Source organism: Octopus bimaculoides, chromosome 6 (assembly GCF_001194135.2).
Source record: "Octopus bimaculoides isolate UCB-OBI-ISO-001 chromosome 6, ASM119413v2, whole genome shotgun sequence".
NCBI lineage: Eukaryota > Metazoa > Mollusca > Cephalopoda > Octopoda > Octopodidae > Octopus > Octopus bimaculoides.
Genome location: NC_068986.1, coordinates 31,419,735 through 31,434,734, shown reverse-complemented (window position 1 = coordinate 31,434,734; position 15,000 = coordinate 31,419,735). Strand labels below are relative to the sequence as shown.

General features: G+C 33.3%; 1 protein-coding gene across 1 annotated transcript in view; it reads right to left on the bottom strand.

Annotated features, from left to right (window-relative positions):
* Window positions 1–15,000, bottom strand: part of LOC106869347 (pregnancy zone protein) — a 73,475-nt gene that overhangs the window by 50,881 nt on the left and 7,594 nt on the right. Inside the window, exons 5-8 of the mRNA XM_052968434.1 lie at window positions 12,221–12,293; window positions 9,034–9,147; window positions 8,124–8,208; window positions 2,231–2,333 (exon numbers count right to left, since the gene is read on the bottom strand). Coding sequence (XP_052824394.1) covers window positions 2,231–2,333; window positions 8,124–8,208; window positions 9,034–9,147; window positions 12,221–12,293 — 375 coding nt within the window. The remainder of the gene's footprint in view (window positions 1–2,230; window positions 2,334–8,123; window positions 8,209–9,033; window positions 9,148–12,220; window positions 12,294–15,000) is intronic.

The window sequence follows — 15,000 nt, the reverse complement described above, 5'->3', positions numbered from 1 at the left end:
TCTTATTCATTAACCCCTGGTCAGCCCTATGACCAAAGGCGCCCTAGATATGACCATCCTATCTTTTGTTTTTAGCAGGTCCAGCAATGGCTATTTTACTGTTTGTCTCTCAAGATTTTAATTATTATAGAATTAAGCTTCAATTTATTGCATTAATTCAGCATTCAAATTTGTGTCTTAACAAAAGGAGTTTCCAAACGTGTTTTGTGCTAAGTCAGACAGTATTTGTAAAGGAATACGCAAAAGTATACATTTAAAGCTCTATGAAATATTACTTGTATATTTATTAAAATGTTTATATTCCATTCCATGAACAACAATGCTGCAGGTTTCCAGCATGTCATTCACTGGTTCACTGCATTGACAATGGTGAGAGTAATAAGTGGTATCTGTGCAATGCAGGCAGAACAAATATTACAAAAGATTTTTTATTTGTAACCATTAGTTTATTTGTTTTCTAACCAATTTTCATGTTTTACAGATATACATCCTATATGGATCCAGATATGGATCCTATATAATGCCAACCATCCATTCCAGTCACTCCTCTTAACAATGAAGTCACCTTGTTATATGTAATGATCATTGTATCTATCTAACACATAACTATTTTCTCAGTTTACTTTCACCTAATCAATCACCATAGCATATATAGGATTTTAATATATAGGATTTTAATCCTATGTAACTCATTCCTCTCCACACACATCATTTAGTAAAAATAAATAAATACTTTTGAAAATTTCAATTCTAGATTAAAATATTGATAAGCAACTTACTAGTTTAAGCTACTTAAGATTGATATTAATTTTATTTTAATTGTTTAAAATTTGATTTTTAAAAAAATACTATTTTCATTGATTCCCAAACTTTAGGAAACAGTTGTTGGGAAGGATATTGACAAAATATTTTAGCTTAAAGAAAGAAATCAATATATTTACTATCCTGATCACAGTGAATATGGAATGGGTTAGAATTTGATTCAGTTAGTATGACAGAATACTTCACCAACTTTTATAAATGTAAAGATAGCAAGAACAGAAATCCATATGCAGATGGTAAACATACCATCAGTGTTTGTATAAATATATAAGGAATGCAGAAAACAATCAGTATTTATGCTTTATACAATGTACATGTGTTTTAGAAGACTAGCAAAACATCAATCACATGAGCATAAACACAGGAGTCTATGCACCAGCCTATCAAGAGTTATAAAGATTATTTACCCACATCAGAGAAAAGTACAGTGTAGAACTGATCTGTAGTACCCATACCTTTTGGTAATGTGTTGCACCTTCCAACACATCTGGACTGTATGTGTATGTATATATTCTTTTCTACACAAGGCACAAGGCCCGAAATTTTTGGCGAGGTGGCCAGTCAATTAGAATGACTCCAGTGCGCAACTGGTACTTAATTTATCGACCTCGAAAGGATAAAAGGCAAAGTCAACCTCAACGGGTGTACGTATATATTCTATTACAGGTATTCCCTGCTTTATATATATGTTGAGTTTCTAAGAAATCTTACCATATTATAGAATTTTATAATGCAAAACCTATTTCCCCAGTAAAGCTGATGATCATAAATTTCTATGTAACATAAAATCAATGGGTAAATAAGTATCATGGTATGGAATTCCATATTTTAACAAAATTTTCAGGAATACCACACTACTGTAATGCAGGGGTGTCCATAATTTCTTTTTAACTTCTTCCCTTAATCTGTTTTTGTATAATAAAAAGATCTACAGTGTCACAACTCAAAAATTATTTCTGGTCCTGTCAATATTTTCGTTGTAATCCAAATATTTCTAATTGTTTCACTCCGTATTGCCATTCATATCGCCTCCATCTCGGCTACCATTTTTTAATTCAATATACTTTATTACTTTTTAACCAAGCATGCATTATGCTTTTTCCCACAACATGCATTATTACTGCTTAATCTAACCTGTGTTATCACTTTTCAACCTAGCACGCACTGTTGCTTTTTAACCCAGCCAACATTATCAGTTTTCTAAATCAAATATTTATAACATTCACTCTTACATATTCACAACTTCATACTTCTGAGACACCAAAACAAATTGTAATTACATTGTAAACACAGTTCAATCAATGAACAGGAACATTGTAAATTAGATGTAATAAAGATTTACATTATGCATGCGTGCACACACACACACAAATTGGTTTCTATAGCAGGACAATAAGAGAGTATTTACCTCAGCATGGTAAGTTGCACAGGGTCTTTCATCCTCTTCATCAGTTGTACGGATGCAGATCTTACTTTCCATTTGTCCCTGTATTTCTTTCCCTTGAGAATAGCTCAAAACACGAAACAACAATAATATATAAATATAAGGCAATATGAAGTCCAGAAGTTAAAGTATGGAATAACATTTTGTTTTAATTTGTATTTTAAAAGTGAAAGAAAAAAACCCCAAAAAACCCAGAATAATGAAGAATTTAATAAGATAGTGAATCCTTTACCTTTAGGTCATGGGTGATAAGTCAATGAGAAAGATTCAATTTTAGAAAGTATAAAATATCTGATTCTATGACAGGACAATATGTTAAATATTTTACTCTGATGTATGTAAATGGAAAGGAAGTAGAAGTTGATCTGCAAACTACAATGTCATGAAAGATTAAACAATTATATAATACTCGGCAATTGTAAATTGAGCTCCATCTATAGCAATATGGATTAGGCTGTTGATTGTAGTAGATATATCAAGAACTGTAAGAGGTTCATATAGGCTGATGCTTAATTTCAACTGCAATAACTGGATAAAGCTAAATCTTTTTCTAGATAAAACATAATATTCCCAAATTTTATTTGTAATGTACTTTGCTCTTGAGAACTAGATGAACTAAAGTGCAAAGAATTAAAGGTACAGTCCCATAATGAAATACTTAACTCAAAGTCTTCAAACCAGTAGTATCATACTTAATTTTGTTTCAAAATTAACAGGTAGGAGTTCTTTGGGAAGAGAGTAGAACAGTTTAGTTAGTGCTAGTGAAGAGATGGTTTATTAGGCCAGCACTCTACTGATTCAGCAACATGTAGCTTTTCCCTGTTGCATGAAAGCCTTATAAAATTCAAGAAAATAGCACAAGGTGACAGTGGTGATGGTGATGGGATGTTTAGCTCTCTATAAACTTATGAAAACTTTAGAAATAGACAAGAATCTAAATCATGTTATCAGTTACAAAGATCTTCTAAAAGAATTGACTTCAAAATGCAGAAACAAAAAACAAAAAGAGGTGGAGTGTAATAGTTTGAAGTCAAATCTAAAACAAAACAAAACAACATATCACTAAGCATTATGTAACTTGTCTTTCAAAACATACCCATGCTTATTTCTAATAATAATAATAAATGATTAAATAAAGTAACAGATTAATTTCTTTATCAATACAAAAGACATAACAAAAAATAATGGAAAGAAAAAGAAGTTTAATGTAAATAAACATTAGAAGACAATAAACTAGTTGAAGATGATTCACATGTCAAAAGATGTATGTGTCAGTGTGTATTTATTATGGAAGGAAGCAGATGAGAACAGATGGAAGTGATCAGTTCAAATTTTTGTTAACTAGTTCTTTTTTCTTTTTTAAATTTCAGTTGGGAGTGGGACTTATTTTATTTGTTTGTTTTTTCTTTCTTTTATTTCTATTTGTTTCTTACTCCATTTTATTTTATTATTTTATTGTTAAGTAGCTGAAGACTCAATGAGAAATACACTACAAACAACAGTACTGCTGTCGCAATAACAATAATGATTTTTAATACCACAATAATAATAATAATAATGGCTTCAAATTTTGGCACAAGGCCAGCAACTTCTGGGGAGGGGTTAAGTCGAATATATTGACCCCCAGTGCTCAACTGGAACTTACTTTATCAACCTCAAGAGGATATAAGACAAAGTCAATCTTGATGGAATTTGAACTCAGAACATAAAACCAGAGGAGATACTACTAAGTATTTTGTCCAGCATGCCAACTGTAGATTTGTGGTGCATATAAGCACTCTTGTTTATATCACTAGTGAGATCAACCGCTGCTGGGACTACCAGATTACATGATTTTGGCCTTCCTTAGCTTTGTCAATGGTAACATCACATGACTGGCTTCCTCAAAATTTCTGACAACCAAATTTCACTAATAAGGTCTGACTAAACAAAGGATGTAGCAGAAATTCCTTGCCGTGTTGGGCAGTGGGATCAAATTTGCAAACATATAATGCTAAAGTGAACTTCTTAAATTTGTAGCTAAATGAGGTCAGTAACATTTTAAAAAAGAATAAAGCTTATGCACATGATTGAGGAGTAAATTATAGTCTACCTCTACAGAAAGAAATTAACCGAAAGATAAACTAAAAGCAGAATATGTAGGAAAAAAGCTAAAAGAAAGTTAATTTTAATATGTTAAATGGTACTTGTATCACTGGTGGTTCATCACAAACTTCACAAAACCACCATTTGCACCACCAGTGGTACATTTTCATAATTTGAGAAAATATTTTATTCTGTATTTTTGACCAGGTTTCAAGAATATTTAAATAACACGAGTGCTAGATATTAAAGTTTAATTATGAAATATTATAAAAATGCTAAAAAAAAAAAAAAAAGTTATATTCCCTTGTTAATTAAACAGCATCCAGTGTGACAGCACCAAATTTGTGGTGCCACCATCAATAAGCTCCAGTAACAAGTCATGTCAATTATTGTTAAATGACACTCATAGTTCATGCATATTGTCAGGAATGATGATGATGATGATGATGATTATTATTATTGCTTTTAATATAAGCACAAGGCCCATTTTGTGGAGAAGAAACAGTTTGTAATATTGACCAATAGCAGGACTTATTTCACTGAACCCCTCCCACCCTCACTGAAAGATGAAAGGCAAATTTATGCTGGCAAGATTTGAACTTAGAACATGAAAAGATCAAAACTGAACAACACAAGGAATTTTGTCCATTGCTGCAACCAGTTTTGCCAATCCACCACTTTAGCATCTCATGCCCATTTTAAAATACTTTTTTTTGTACATATATGGTAAAGCATAAAAAAAAAAGAAAAAGAAAAGAAGAAGAAAGTAATGTTTTATGAAAAACATATGTTGGGTTTAAATAAGAACATCACTGGATGGCAAACAGAACAGTCAGTGACATGTTAAGAGCTTTGTATGGGTTGTATGGCAATAAGAATCACAGAAACTGGGCTTGCAGAGGTGGTGGCAGTGGGGATAGATGGATGTAGGAGTGGTGGTCATGCAGAGAGAGAGATAGAGAGAGAGAGAGAGAGAGAGAGAGAGAGAGAGTGGAATAGGAGAAAGAGAAAGGGGGGAACTTGTGTGTATGTGTAGGGGAGTCAAGGTGGGATGGGGAAGAGGTTGAAAGTCAGCAGGAAGAAATAAGCTGACAGTGTTTTATGTGTGTATGTGTGTGTGTGTGTATGTGTGTGTGTGTGCATGTGTGTGTGTATGTGTGTGTGTGTATGTGTGTGTGTGTGTATGACCATGTGTGAGTTACATTTATGATGCAGAGTGGAGGTGGGGATAAATAAATCTTCATGTGTGTATGTATGTGTGTTACACAAACTTACACACACACACATACATGATGTATATGGCCATGTGTGAGCAATATTTTTGTCTGTGAACGAGTGATTGAATGTGTGTGTGTGTGTGTGTGTGTGTGTGTGTGTGTGTGTTCATATGCACATGTGTGTATGCATATGAACACACACTCACACACACATGCACTGGTTTGAATCAGTAACTGTGTGGGTGAGTGTATACACATCCATCAAACAGAACAGCTCTGTAAACAGATATATCACCAAAAGGAGATTATAATGTTAACTGGAGAGGGATGGAGGTAATGTTAAAATCAAAAATAAAACAAAACCAATAAATAAATAAAATAACAATAATAAATGAATAAATAAACCACAAAAAAGTACTTAAGGAAGGATGTAACAAAAAAATAAAAAATAAAATGAAGGGGCACCAGAGAAATAAAGACGAAAGATTCAAAAGAAGTAAAAACAAGAAACTACCATGGAAGACAAAAGCTTATTAAAGAGAAATTTATCACTATTTAGGTAATATATTTTTGGTGTATAAAGAAGGATAAGTTCTTATATACTGTCAAATAGATTGTTTGTTTAGTTTGAAAGCAAAGAAGAAACAAAAAATGTTCTCACCACTCAAAAAATAATAATCAAAAACAAACATGTAACAAAGAAAAAAACCTAAAGACTTATAATGATGAGGAGAGATACTTGAAGGAAAATTAGGCTCCATGTTAAACTAAATGTATGTTGTGAATGATAGAATTTGTATTAACTGACTTCTTTTTTTTTTGTCTCTTAATTTTTAAGTGACAGGGTGGATGGGACTGTATATCATAAAAACATTTCCAAGGAATGAACAAATAGGTGCAGGAGTGGCTGTGTGGTAAGTAGCTTGCTTACCAACCACATGGTTCTGGGTTCAGTCCCACTGCGTGGCACCTTGGGCAAGTGTCTTCTACTATAGCCTCGGGCCGACCAAAGCCTTGTGAGTGGATTTGGTAGACAGAAACTGAAAGAAGTCCATCGTATATATATATGTATATACATATATATGTGTGTGCGTGTGTGTGTGTGTGTGTGTGTTTGTGTGTCTGTGTTTGTCCCCCCAACATCACTTGACAACCAATGCTGGTGTGTTTGCGTCCCCATAACTTAGCAGTCCGGCAAAAGAGACTGATAGAGTAAGTACTAGGCTTACAAAGAATAAGTCCTGGGGTCGATCATCAAAGAACTTGCAAGACAAAAACCACTCAACTGGGAGGTGGGGAGCATTATTGAAGGAGGTCTTTGGACTGTGCTTGCATTTCAGGAAATTCCTGCTGGCCTATTGGAGCTCACAAGATAACACGGTCACTTATGATCAATAGCCAAAGGGATACAATCTCTTGTTGACACTGAGTAGCGAGGTCCGTCCCCACTCTATTTTCTAGAGAGGACACTCACTAGAGAGACTATAAGCCAACACGTTTGGGATCTGATGATATGCTGTAATGCTAAGCACTTTATGGATGTGAAACCCAGGGTAATCCCATAAACCAGCCTTACCTAACTTTATTTACTGATGAAGGGTAAAGACCCAGAAACCATGGTCTACTGGTCTTGCCAAGCTGGAGGGGAGTGATTTGCTCCCTTACTCACAACATATTGGACACAGGTTGTGTGTCGTTAACTAACAGCAAAAAACGTTTTCCTGGGGTTAAAATGTAGTAACATAGTTCTTTATAGAACAGCCATGTTATAGTGGCAAAAAAAATGTTACCATTTATATTTATATATACATATATTTGTATATTCTTCAATTATATTGTAGGGTAGACCAAATGCTTGTGAGTTGATATGGTAAATGGAAACTGAAAAAAGACCTCCATATGTATGTATGCTTATATATATATGTGTGTGTGTGTATGTACATACATATATATATAAATGTGTACGTGTGTGTGTGTGTGTGTGTGTGTGTGTGTGTGTGTAAGTGTGTATACACACATGCATTATGTAGGTGATATTTTCATTACAACCATATCTGATTCTTCAAGTGCTTCAATTCTGTGTGTGTACATATGTTTACTAGATTCCTGACAATAATCAATGGTTTTTCCCATTGCTTTGATGTGCCATTCTCTATCAATAATAAAACTGCATTTTTGTTGACACGGGTATGCTAGTGTGTGTGTGTGTGTGTGTGTGTGTATACAGGAGGTGATTCACCCAGACTGTACAGAAATTCATGCCATGTGAAAGGCTTTAGGCAATAAAAAGATAAATGGAGGAACCTAAGTTTTCCCCTTTATCTTGGATACATTCAGAGTGAAGGTAGATGACCTCAAATTGTTTTATTTTCATTGGCTGGTTTGACCAGGTCAAAAGATGGAAAGACCCAAATTGAAAATATTACTTACAAGAATATTGAACTCAAACTTCTAAGCTGGACATATATATATATATATATAAGAAATTATTTTATAAGAAAGAAGAAACTACAAAAAAAACGAAGGGAGAAAATAAAATGTATGAGCATACTGACTGTGAACAAACTTTGACATCAAATCTTTTCGTGTTCACCAGAAGGTATGAGGGGCCTTCAATGGATACTTCAAATTTTGGCAAAACTGAAATCAAGAAAAAGGTTTAAGATTATATATAATAATTTTTATTTTGGATACAAATATATTGTTATGAGGTATAACTGACACCAACTGTTCAAGGAAATCATATATTTATTTTCTATTGTAGCTTTTGAACAATAGAATCTTTAGCTACAGTTTTCCACTGAGTCAATCACTGGTTCGCAGTATTTCTGACAATGAGGGTGACAAATGAAATTCTTGTAAATTGTTGCAGAACAAATATCTCACAGTGTTTATATCCTTGACTGATATACATTGGTAAAACACACATACATGAAATGTATAGCTCAGTGTTTAGACAACTGAAATTTTTGATCATATAGTTATGGCTTCAATTCTTGTTCTAGGAGGTTGCAATGAGTCCTTGAGCAATGTATTTTAATTCCTATTGCTCTAGTCCACTTAGCCGGCCAAAACAAATATTAAGACTGACACTGAGAAGGGTCATTTCTCACAGCCTTTTTCTCCTCTAACATTTTCTCCTCTAAACATTTAAAAATGAAATGCTAAAAATATAAACAAGAGGCTGAAATTTTTAATCCTGCTGCAGGCATTTGCTTTATTTGAATAAATCATTATTTCTATTATTGCTAATTACTGAAATACTTTGCATTCAATTAACAACATTTCACCACTGTATACTTGGGAAAGAAAAGAAGATTTGCATGGTTTATCAATAACCTAATATAAGCCAGTAAACCAATGTGTTATGCTCAATTAAGAAATTAATCTCTTTTAAAATACAATGATGCACTAAATAGAATGTACATATTGAGAAAGAAAACAAAAACACAGACACACACTTACCATATTTTTGGACTTCAAATTCAAAATCAGTGAACTTAGAACCATCAACAACTTTTATTTTCCATTTACCCAGAACAGGCTGTGGGGCAATTTGGAATTTGAAACTGAGCAGTCCTAAATATTAAGAATGTTTTGAAAAGTTTTGAGAAAGTTTTTTGCAGGACAAGTTTCTAAAAGTTTAGCATGAAAACAAAGATATTTTATATAATTTTAGACACAATACAAAAATGAAGAAATATTAAATTCATATCAAACATTTAGTGGAATTACATAACCTAAGCTTATTATATATGTGCATGTGTGTGGTTGTGTTTGGTGTGGTGATGTAGTGTAATATGGTGTGTGTGGTGTGACGTAGTGTGATATGGTGTGTGTGTGTGTGTGTGTTGACTGACTCTAGTGGACTCTGCAGAAGAAAACATTTATGGTTCAATGGAAAGGAAGGTGGCTGCAGCAATGCATTGTGAAGTTCTGAGAGCAACATGAGGCAACCAAGACATTTTGGTCATCAACTGCATCCATCTCCATCTCCAGTCATCTTGATCCGGTCTTGCAACTAGATTGGAGATGGTCATGGATGAGAGAGTGAGGGTGGTCAAATGCAACTTCTCTTTATATTTTAAATAAAATTACCACATAAGTCATCAGTCATCCTTAAAGATGAGTAGATGGTTTTTGTCACTTTGATGGATGAACATGTGTGTGTTGTATGTAAGGTGCAGGGTGACATTTTGGGGGGAATTTTTTGGTAAAAAGTGCACTTTATATGTCATAATATACAGTATGCAGTGAAGAATAAGAGGAATAACACTGTTTTAGTTTTCCTGGCAAGTACAGGAACAATCCTCTGTTCTAACAGTTTATAAATTTTCACTTGAAAACAGCCCAACTTATGATACTATAAATAGGAAAACTGATTTTAAATAAGATATATTCACCAATTGTTTCATGTATTCTTTGGAATTAATAAAGTTAGTTAATTTATTAGTAATGCAATATTTTTTTAAACAACAGTTTCAGAAAAATAAGCAATTCACCTTTATTTGATCTATTTTTCTGCTTCTGTTTTTTTGGAAATGAAATAAAGATTGACAATAAATTTATAACTAATACTACTCATTCCAAATTATTCTAAAGAATATATTCTTTGATGTTTATACAATGTGAAGTTACCTATTTTTTAAGTGTTGATTTTATATTGCCTTTTTGTTATTTTTTTAAAGGCAAAATAGTAGTAATATAAATTAGTCAAAATGTTTTTTTTAGATTTTAATTATTTCTCTCAGAAAAGCAAAATTCAAAGTTTATAATTGACTTAAAAAAAAAAAAAAGACAACCCTAATTTATAATGCCTTTAAAAACAATCTGCCATATAAAACAAAACAAAAAAATACTAATGGCTTTGTGAGTATGGGTGTGTGAATGAATGAATGAATGAATAATAAATGTTCAAAGAGTAAAAACTAAAAGATGTCCATAAGAAGTTTGTTATTTCTACAAAAAATACACAGCTTTCACATAGCCTAGGCAATATCTCAAGGGGAAAGTAAACACAATTTAACAGATGGTGGCCAATTCTGTTGCTCTATGAAAACTGTTCATTGTAAAAACCCAAAGGGGAAACATTTATGTTCTTACAAAAAGTAATGACATCCTCCTCCATTGTGTGGTTTGCATGTAAGAAAACGTTCAAACACACATCGTAAAAAAGATTTTCATGAAAATACATGATGTAAAACAAAGGAGATAAAAAAAAATGCAAGGAGAAACAAAGAAACAACAACTTGAAGCTAAGTATTGCCATTAATAAGAGATTGCAATTTCAGGTCTTATTTTCACGTAATTCCAGTGTCCAATTCTACTAAATTTTAGCAAAGAATAATTAGAGTTTAAATGTTAATTAAAATATTAAAATAAACCAATATTCCACCATTATAAATTATTAGGGAAAAACCATATTTTTAAATATTATATGACAACAAAAAATAAAACAGAAACATTATTTGTTAATTGGAAATTGTTTTAAAGATTTTTCATATTCCTATAACAAAAAGATTGAGATTTACTCTAGCAGAATTGGTAAAGTGACAGACAAAAGTACCTTGCCGTATTTTAGCCATATCCCTTTAAAACTGTATTTGATCTTGGCAATGTAAACAACTATATTTTTCATTCTTGTAGGAACGATAAAGTGTGTAGCACATTACCAGGTACTTAATTCATCGACCCTGAAAGGATAAAAGGCAAAGTCAACCTCGGCAGAATTTGAACTCAGAACGTAACGGCAAACGAAATACCGCTAAGCATTTCGCCCGGCGTGCTAACGTTTCTACCAGCTCGCATTATTATTATTATTATTATTATTAAGGTGGTGAGATGGCAGAATTATTAGCATGTCAAACAAAATGCTTAGTGGCATTATTCCTGGGTTTTACATTCTGGGTTCAAATTCTACTGAAGTCAACTTTGTCTTTCATCTTTGTAGGACCATTGAAATATAGTATCACTGAAGTACTGGAGTTGATGTAGTCATCTTGTCTCCTCCCCTCATAATCGTTGACCATGTTCCAAAATTAATAAGAATAACAATAAATCACTATTATTAAGGTGGTAAACTGGCAAAATGCTTAGCAACATGGCATCCATCTTTACATTCCGAGATTGACTTTACCTTTTTTATCTTTTGGGGTTGATAAAATAAGTACCAGTTGAACACTGGGTCAATGTAATTGACTTATCCCCTGACCCTGAAATTGCTGGCCAAGCACCAAAATTTGAAATCATCATTGTTGCCTAGATAGCTCAGTAGGTAGAGCACTGGTCTTGTAAGCCAGGGGCCATGATCCTTACAGGGGACTTGTGATAGAATTATACTTTTTTGAAGATAGCAAGCTGGCAGAATTGTTAGCACACTGGGCAAAATGCTTGGTGACGTTTCGTCCATCTTCACATTCTGAGTTCAAATTCCACCATGGTCAACTTTAACTTTCATCTTTTCGGATTGATAAAATAAGTACCAGTTGATCACTGGGGGTGATGTAATTGACTGTACCCCTCCCCCAAAATTTCAGACCTTGTACCTATTATAATAGAAAGGATTATTATTATTATTATTATTATTATTATTATCATTATTATTATCATCATTATCTCATCATCCATATTTGAAATAATTAAAGAAGCATACCTTTCTGGTTAAAAATATCTGCCCATTTCTTCATCTTGATACCATTGGGATTTAAAACAGCTACTTCAGATATCTGAGAAGATAAGCACAACAAAGCTTAGACATTTTTTCTAAACAAAGCTTAGTTAAGAATTAAAAAAAAAAAACCTAGCAAACTATAAAACAAAAAGGAACTATGCAATAAGAGTTTATATATTTGTACAATGATAAAGATATTCTTTGTTATAATAATAATGTTCCTGATTTTTGGTAGTCTCAGTCGGTTCTGCTTGGATAGAAAAAATATCACAGAGGTAGCTGACTGAACAAAGCATTCAGTGTTTTTCAGTCACAGCCAATCTGTCGACTGTCTTTTACAAGATGGAAACCATGTGCTCCTTATTTTAAAGGCACTAGGGATTTGACTGTTATATAGAGCATTTCAAGTAACCATAAAAGTGCTCCCTAATATGGCATTGTTGATTTTTGTAAAGATGTTCTTTGCTGATAAAAGTAGTTGTTATGGTTGTTGTCCATGTTTTTTTTAACCCAAGGCAGTCCTGATTAAGCAGACCTTTAATCAAAATGTATTCTTGTCATGACTGTCTTTTTATATTGAGAACAACTAGGTTTGGATTAGGACCCACAGAGGCCCTAAGCACTTAAAAGATTTTCGAGCCCTCTATATTTATACGTAATTCAAAATATAAACAATAATAAACCCATAAAATAAATTTTAGTTTTCAAAATGAAACAAAACTAACAGTTTGTGTGTCTGTGTTTGTCCCTCCAACATTGCTTGATGACCGATGGTGGTGTGTTTACGTCCCCGTAACCTAGCGGTTCGGCAAAAGAGACTGATAGAATAAGTACTAGGCATCCAAAGAATAAGTCCTGGGGTCAATTTTCTCAACTAAAGGTGGTGCTCCAGCATGGCCGCAGTCAAATGACTGAAACAAGTAAAGAGAGTAAGATGGGGTAAAGAATGTTTATTTTTGTATACTTCCACTTTATATTTGAAAACTTTTCTCTTACTTTTTTCTTTAATTGCGAAGTCTTTGATCAGATCCTCACTATGACATCATGAACACTTTGAAATTATACTTCCAATCATATCAACCAGAGGTTCCTAAACTTTTTCGGGCTGCCACCCACTTGACACCCAGGGTACATTCCTAGTGTTCCACTTTTATGTGGCACCATCCTAAGGCACTTTTATGTGGCACCATTCTGGGCACTTTTATGTGGAACCAGCATAGATGTTTTGACATGGGTGCTTTTAAGCAATACTGGCACAGGTGCTTTTATGCACCACCAGCACCTATGAGCCCACAAAACTAGGACCTCTCAGTTGAGAGAGGGACATGAAAGACAAGCATGTAGGTATGGATGGCCATTATTTTGCTTAGCTTGATGTTTAGATAATATATTTCTGTGTCATAGAGACAAGTAAAAACAGACTAAAGATATAAAGGAACTAATATTTCATCTGATGAATAATTTTAGAATGATTTTAAAACATGAAGACAAGAAGAAATAGTGAAATCCTGTTAATAACTGTCTTCTAGATGGTGCCATAATTTATTGAGGAATGAAGTTTATGACCAGGACTCGATTCCTAATTGGAACTACTGCATTTCAATTATATTTTTAATGGCCTTGGTAAAACTTTAAACATAGCAACACTGATAATTCTTCTCCTCAAAATGTCAGTATTCATGTCTATGTTGTCATCGTTGTCCCCACCAGCTGCTGCCGCTGCAGCTGTCGCCACCACTGCCAACACCATCAGTATCAATTAAAATAAAATAATTTTAAAAGATATTAAGATGTGAGTGTACCCCAGGAAAATAGCTTAAAATATTAAAAAAAGTGTGATGTTAAGCTAATTTTATTGTTCAGTTTTGATTCCTAACAGTTGTTAATTCACTTAATGTCCATAACCCTTTCATGATGATACTTCTAATTCAATACACTGTCAATAGGTTCTAATTAATTTAGAAAATAATTAAGAAATTAGAAGTATTTACTAAAATCACTGAAGTTTTTCATTATTAAGCTGATGTCGGAACATAACAAAATGGTCTTCTATAGAATTCTGTTGGAAAGTTTTAATTTAAGTATGAACACTTTAAATGAGGAATTTATCACAGAAATAGAGTAATCTCATGTAAGTTATCATAAAGATTAATGTTCTAATAATGGAAGGGAATTATCCAACTTTTGGTTCCTCTACACTGAGGTTTTTATGTATCTTAGAAAGCAATTCTTGAGAAACCAAATTCATTTAATTTCCTAGTTAGAATTGGTTTAATCCACCTGAGTTGTTAATGAGCTTAGAAAAGGCATGAATGTCAGAACTTCTTTTTTATCTATCCTAAAACTTGTGGATTTTATGCAAAAACAAATTATTTTTAACAATCTCGTTACTACTCTCGAAACCAAAGTGATAAATGTCACACCATGAACACGAACAAAATTTACAGGCGTAGGAGTGGCTGTGTGGTAAGTAGCTTACTTACCAGCCACATGGTCCCGGGTTCAGTCCCACTGCGTGGCATCTTGGGTAAGTGTCTTCTACTATAGCCTCGGGTCGACCAAAGCCTGGTGAGTGGATTTGGTAGACAGAAACTGAAAGAAGCCCGTCGTATATATGTATATATATATATATATGTGTTTGTGTGTCCGCGTTTGTCCCCCCAACATCGCTTGACAACCGATGCTGGTGTGTTTATGTCCCCGTAACTTAGCGGTTCGGCAATACAGACTGATAGAATAAGTACTAGGCTTCTAAAGAATAA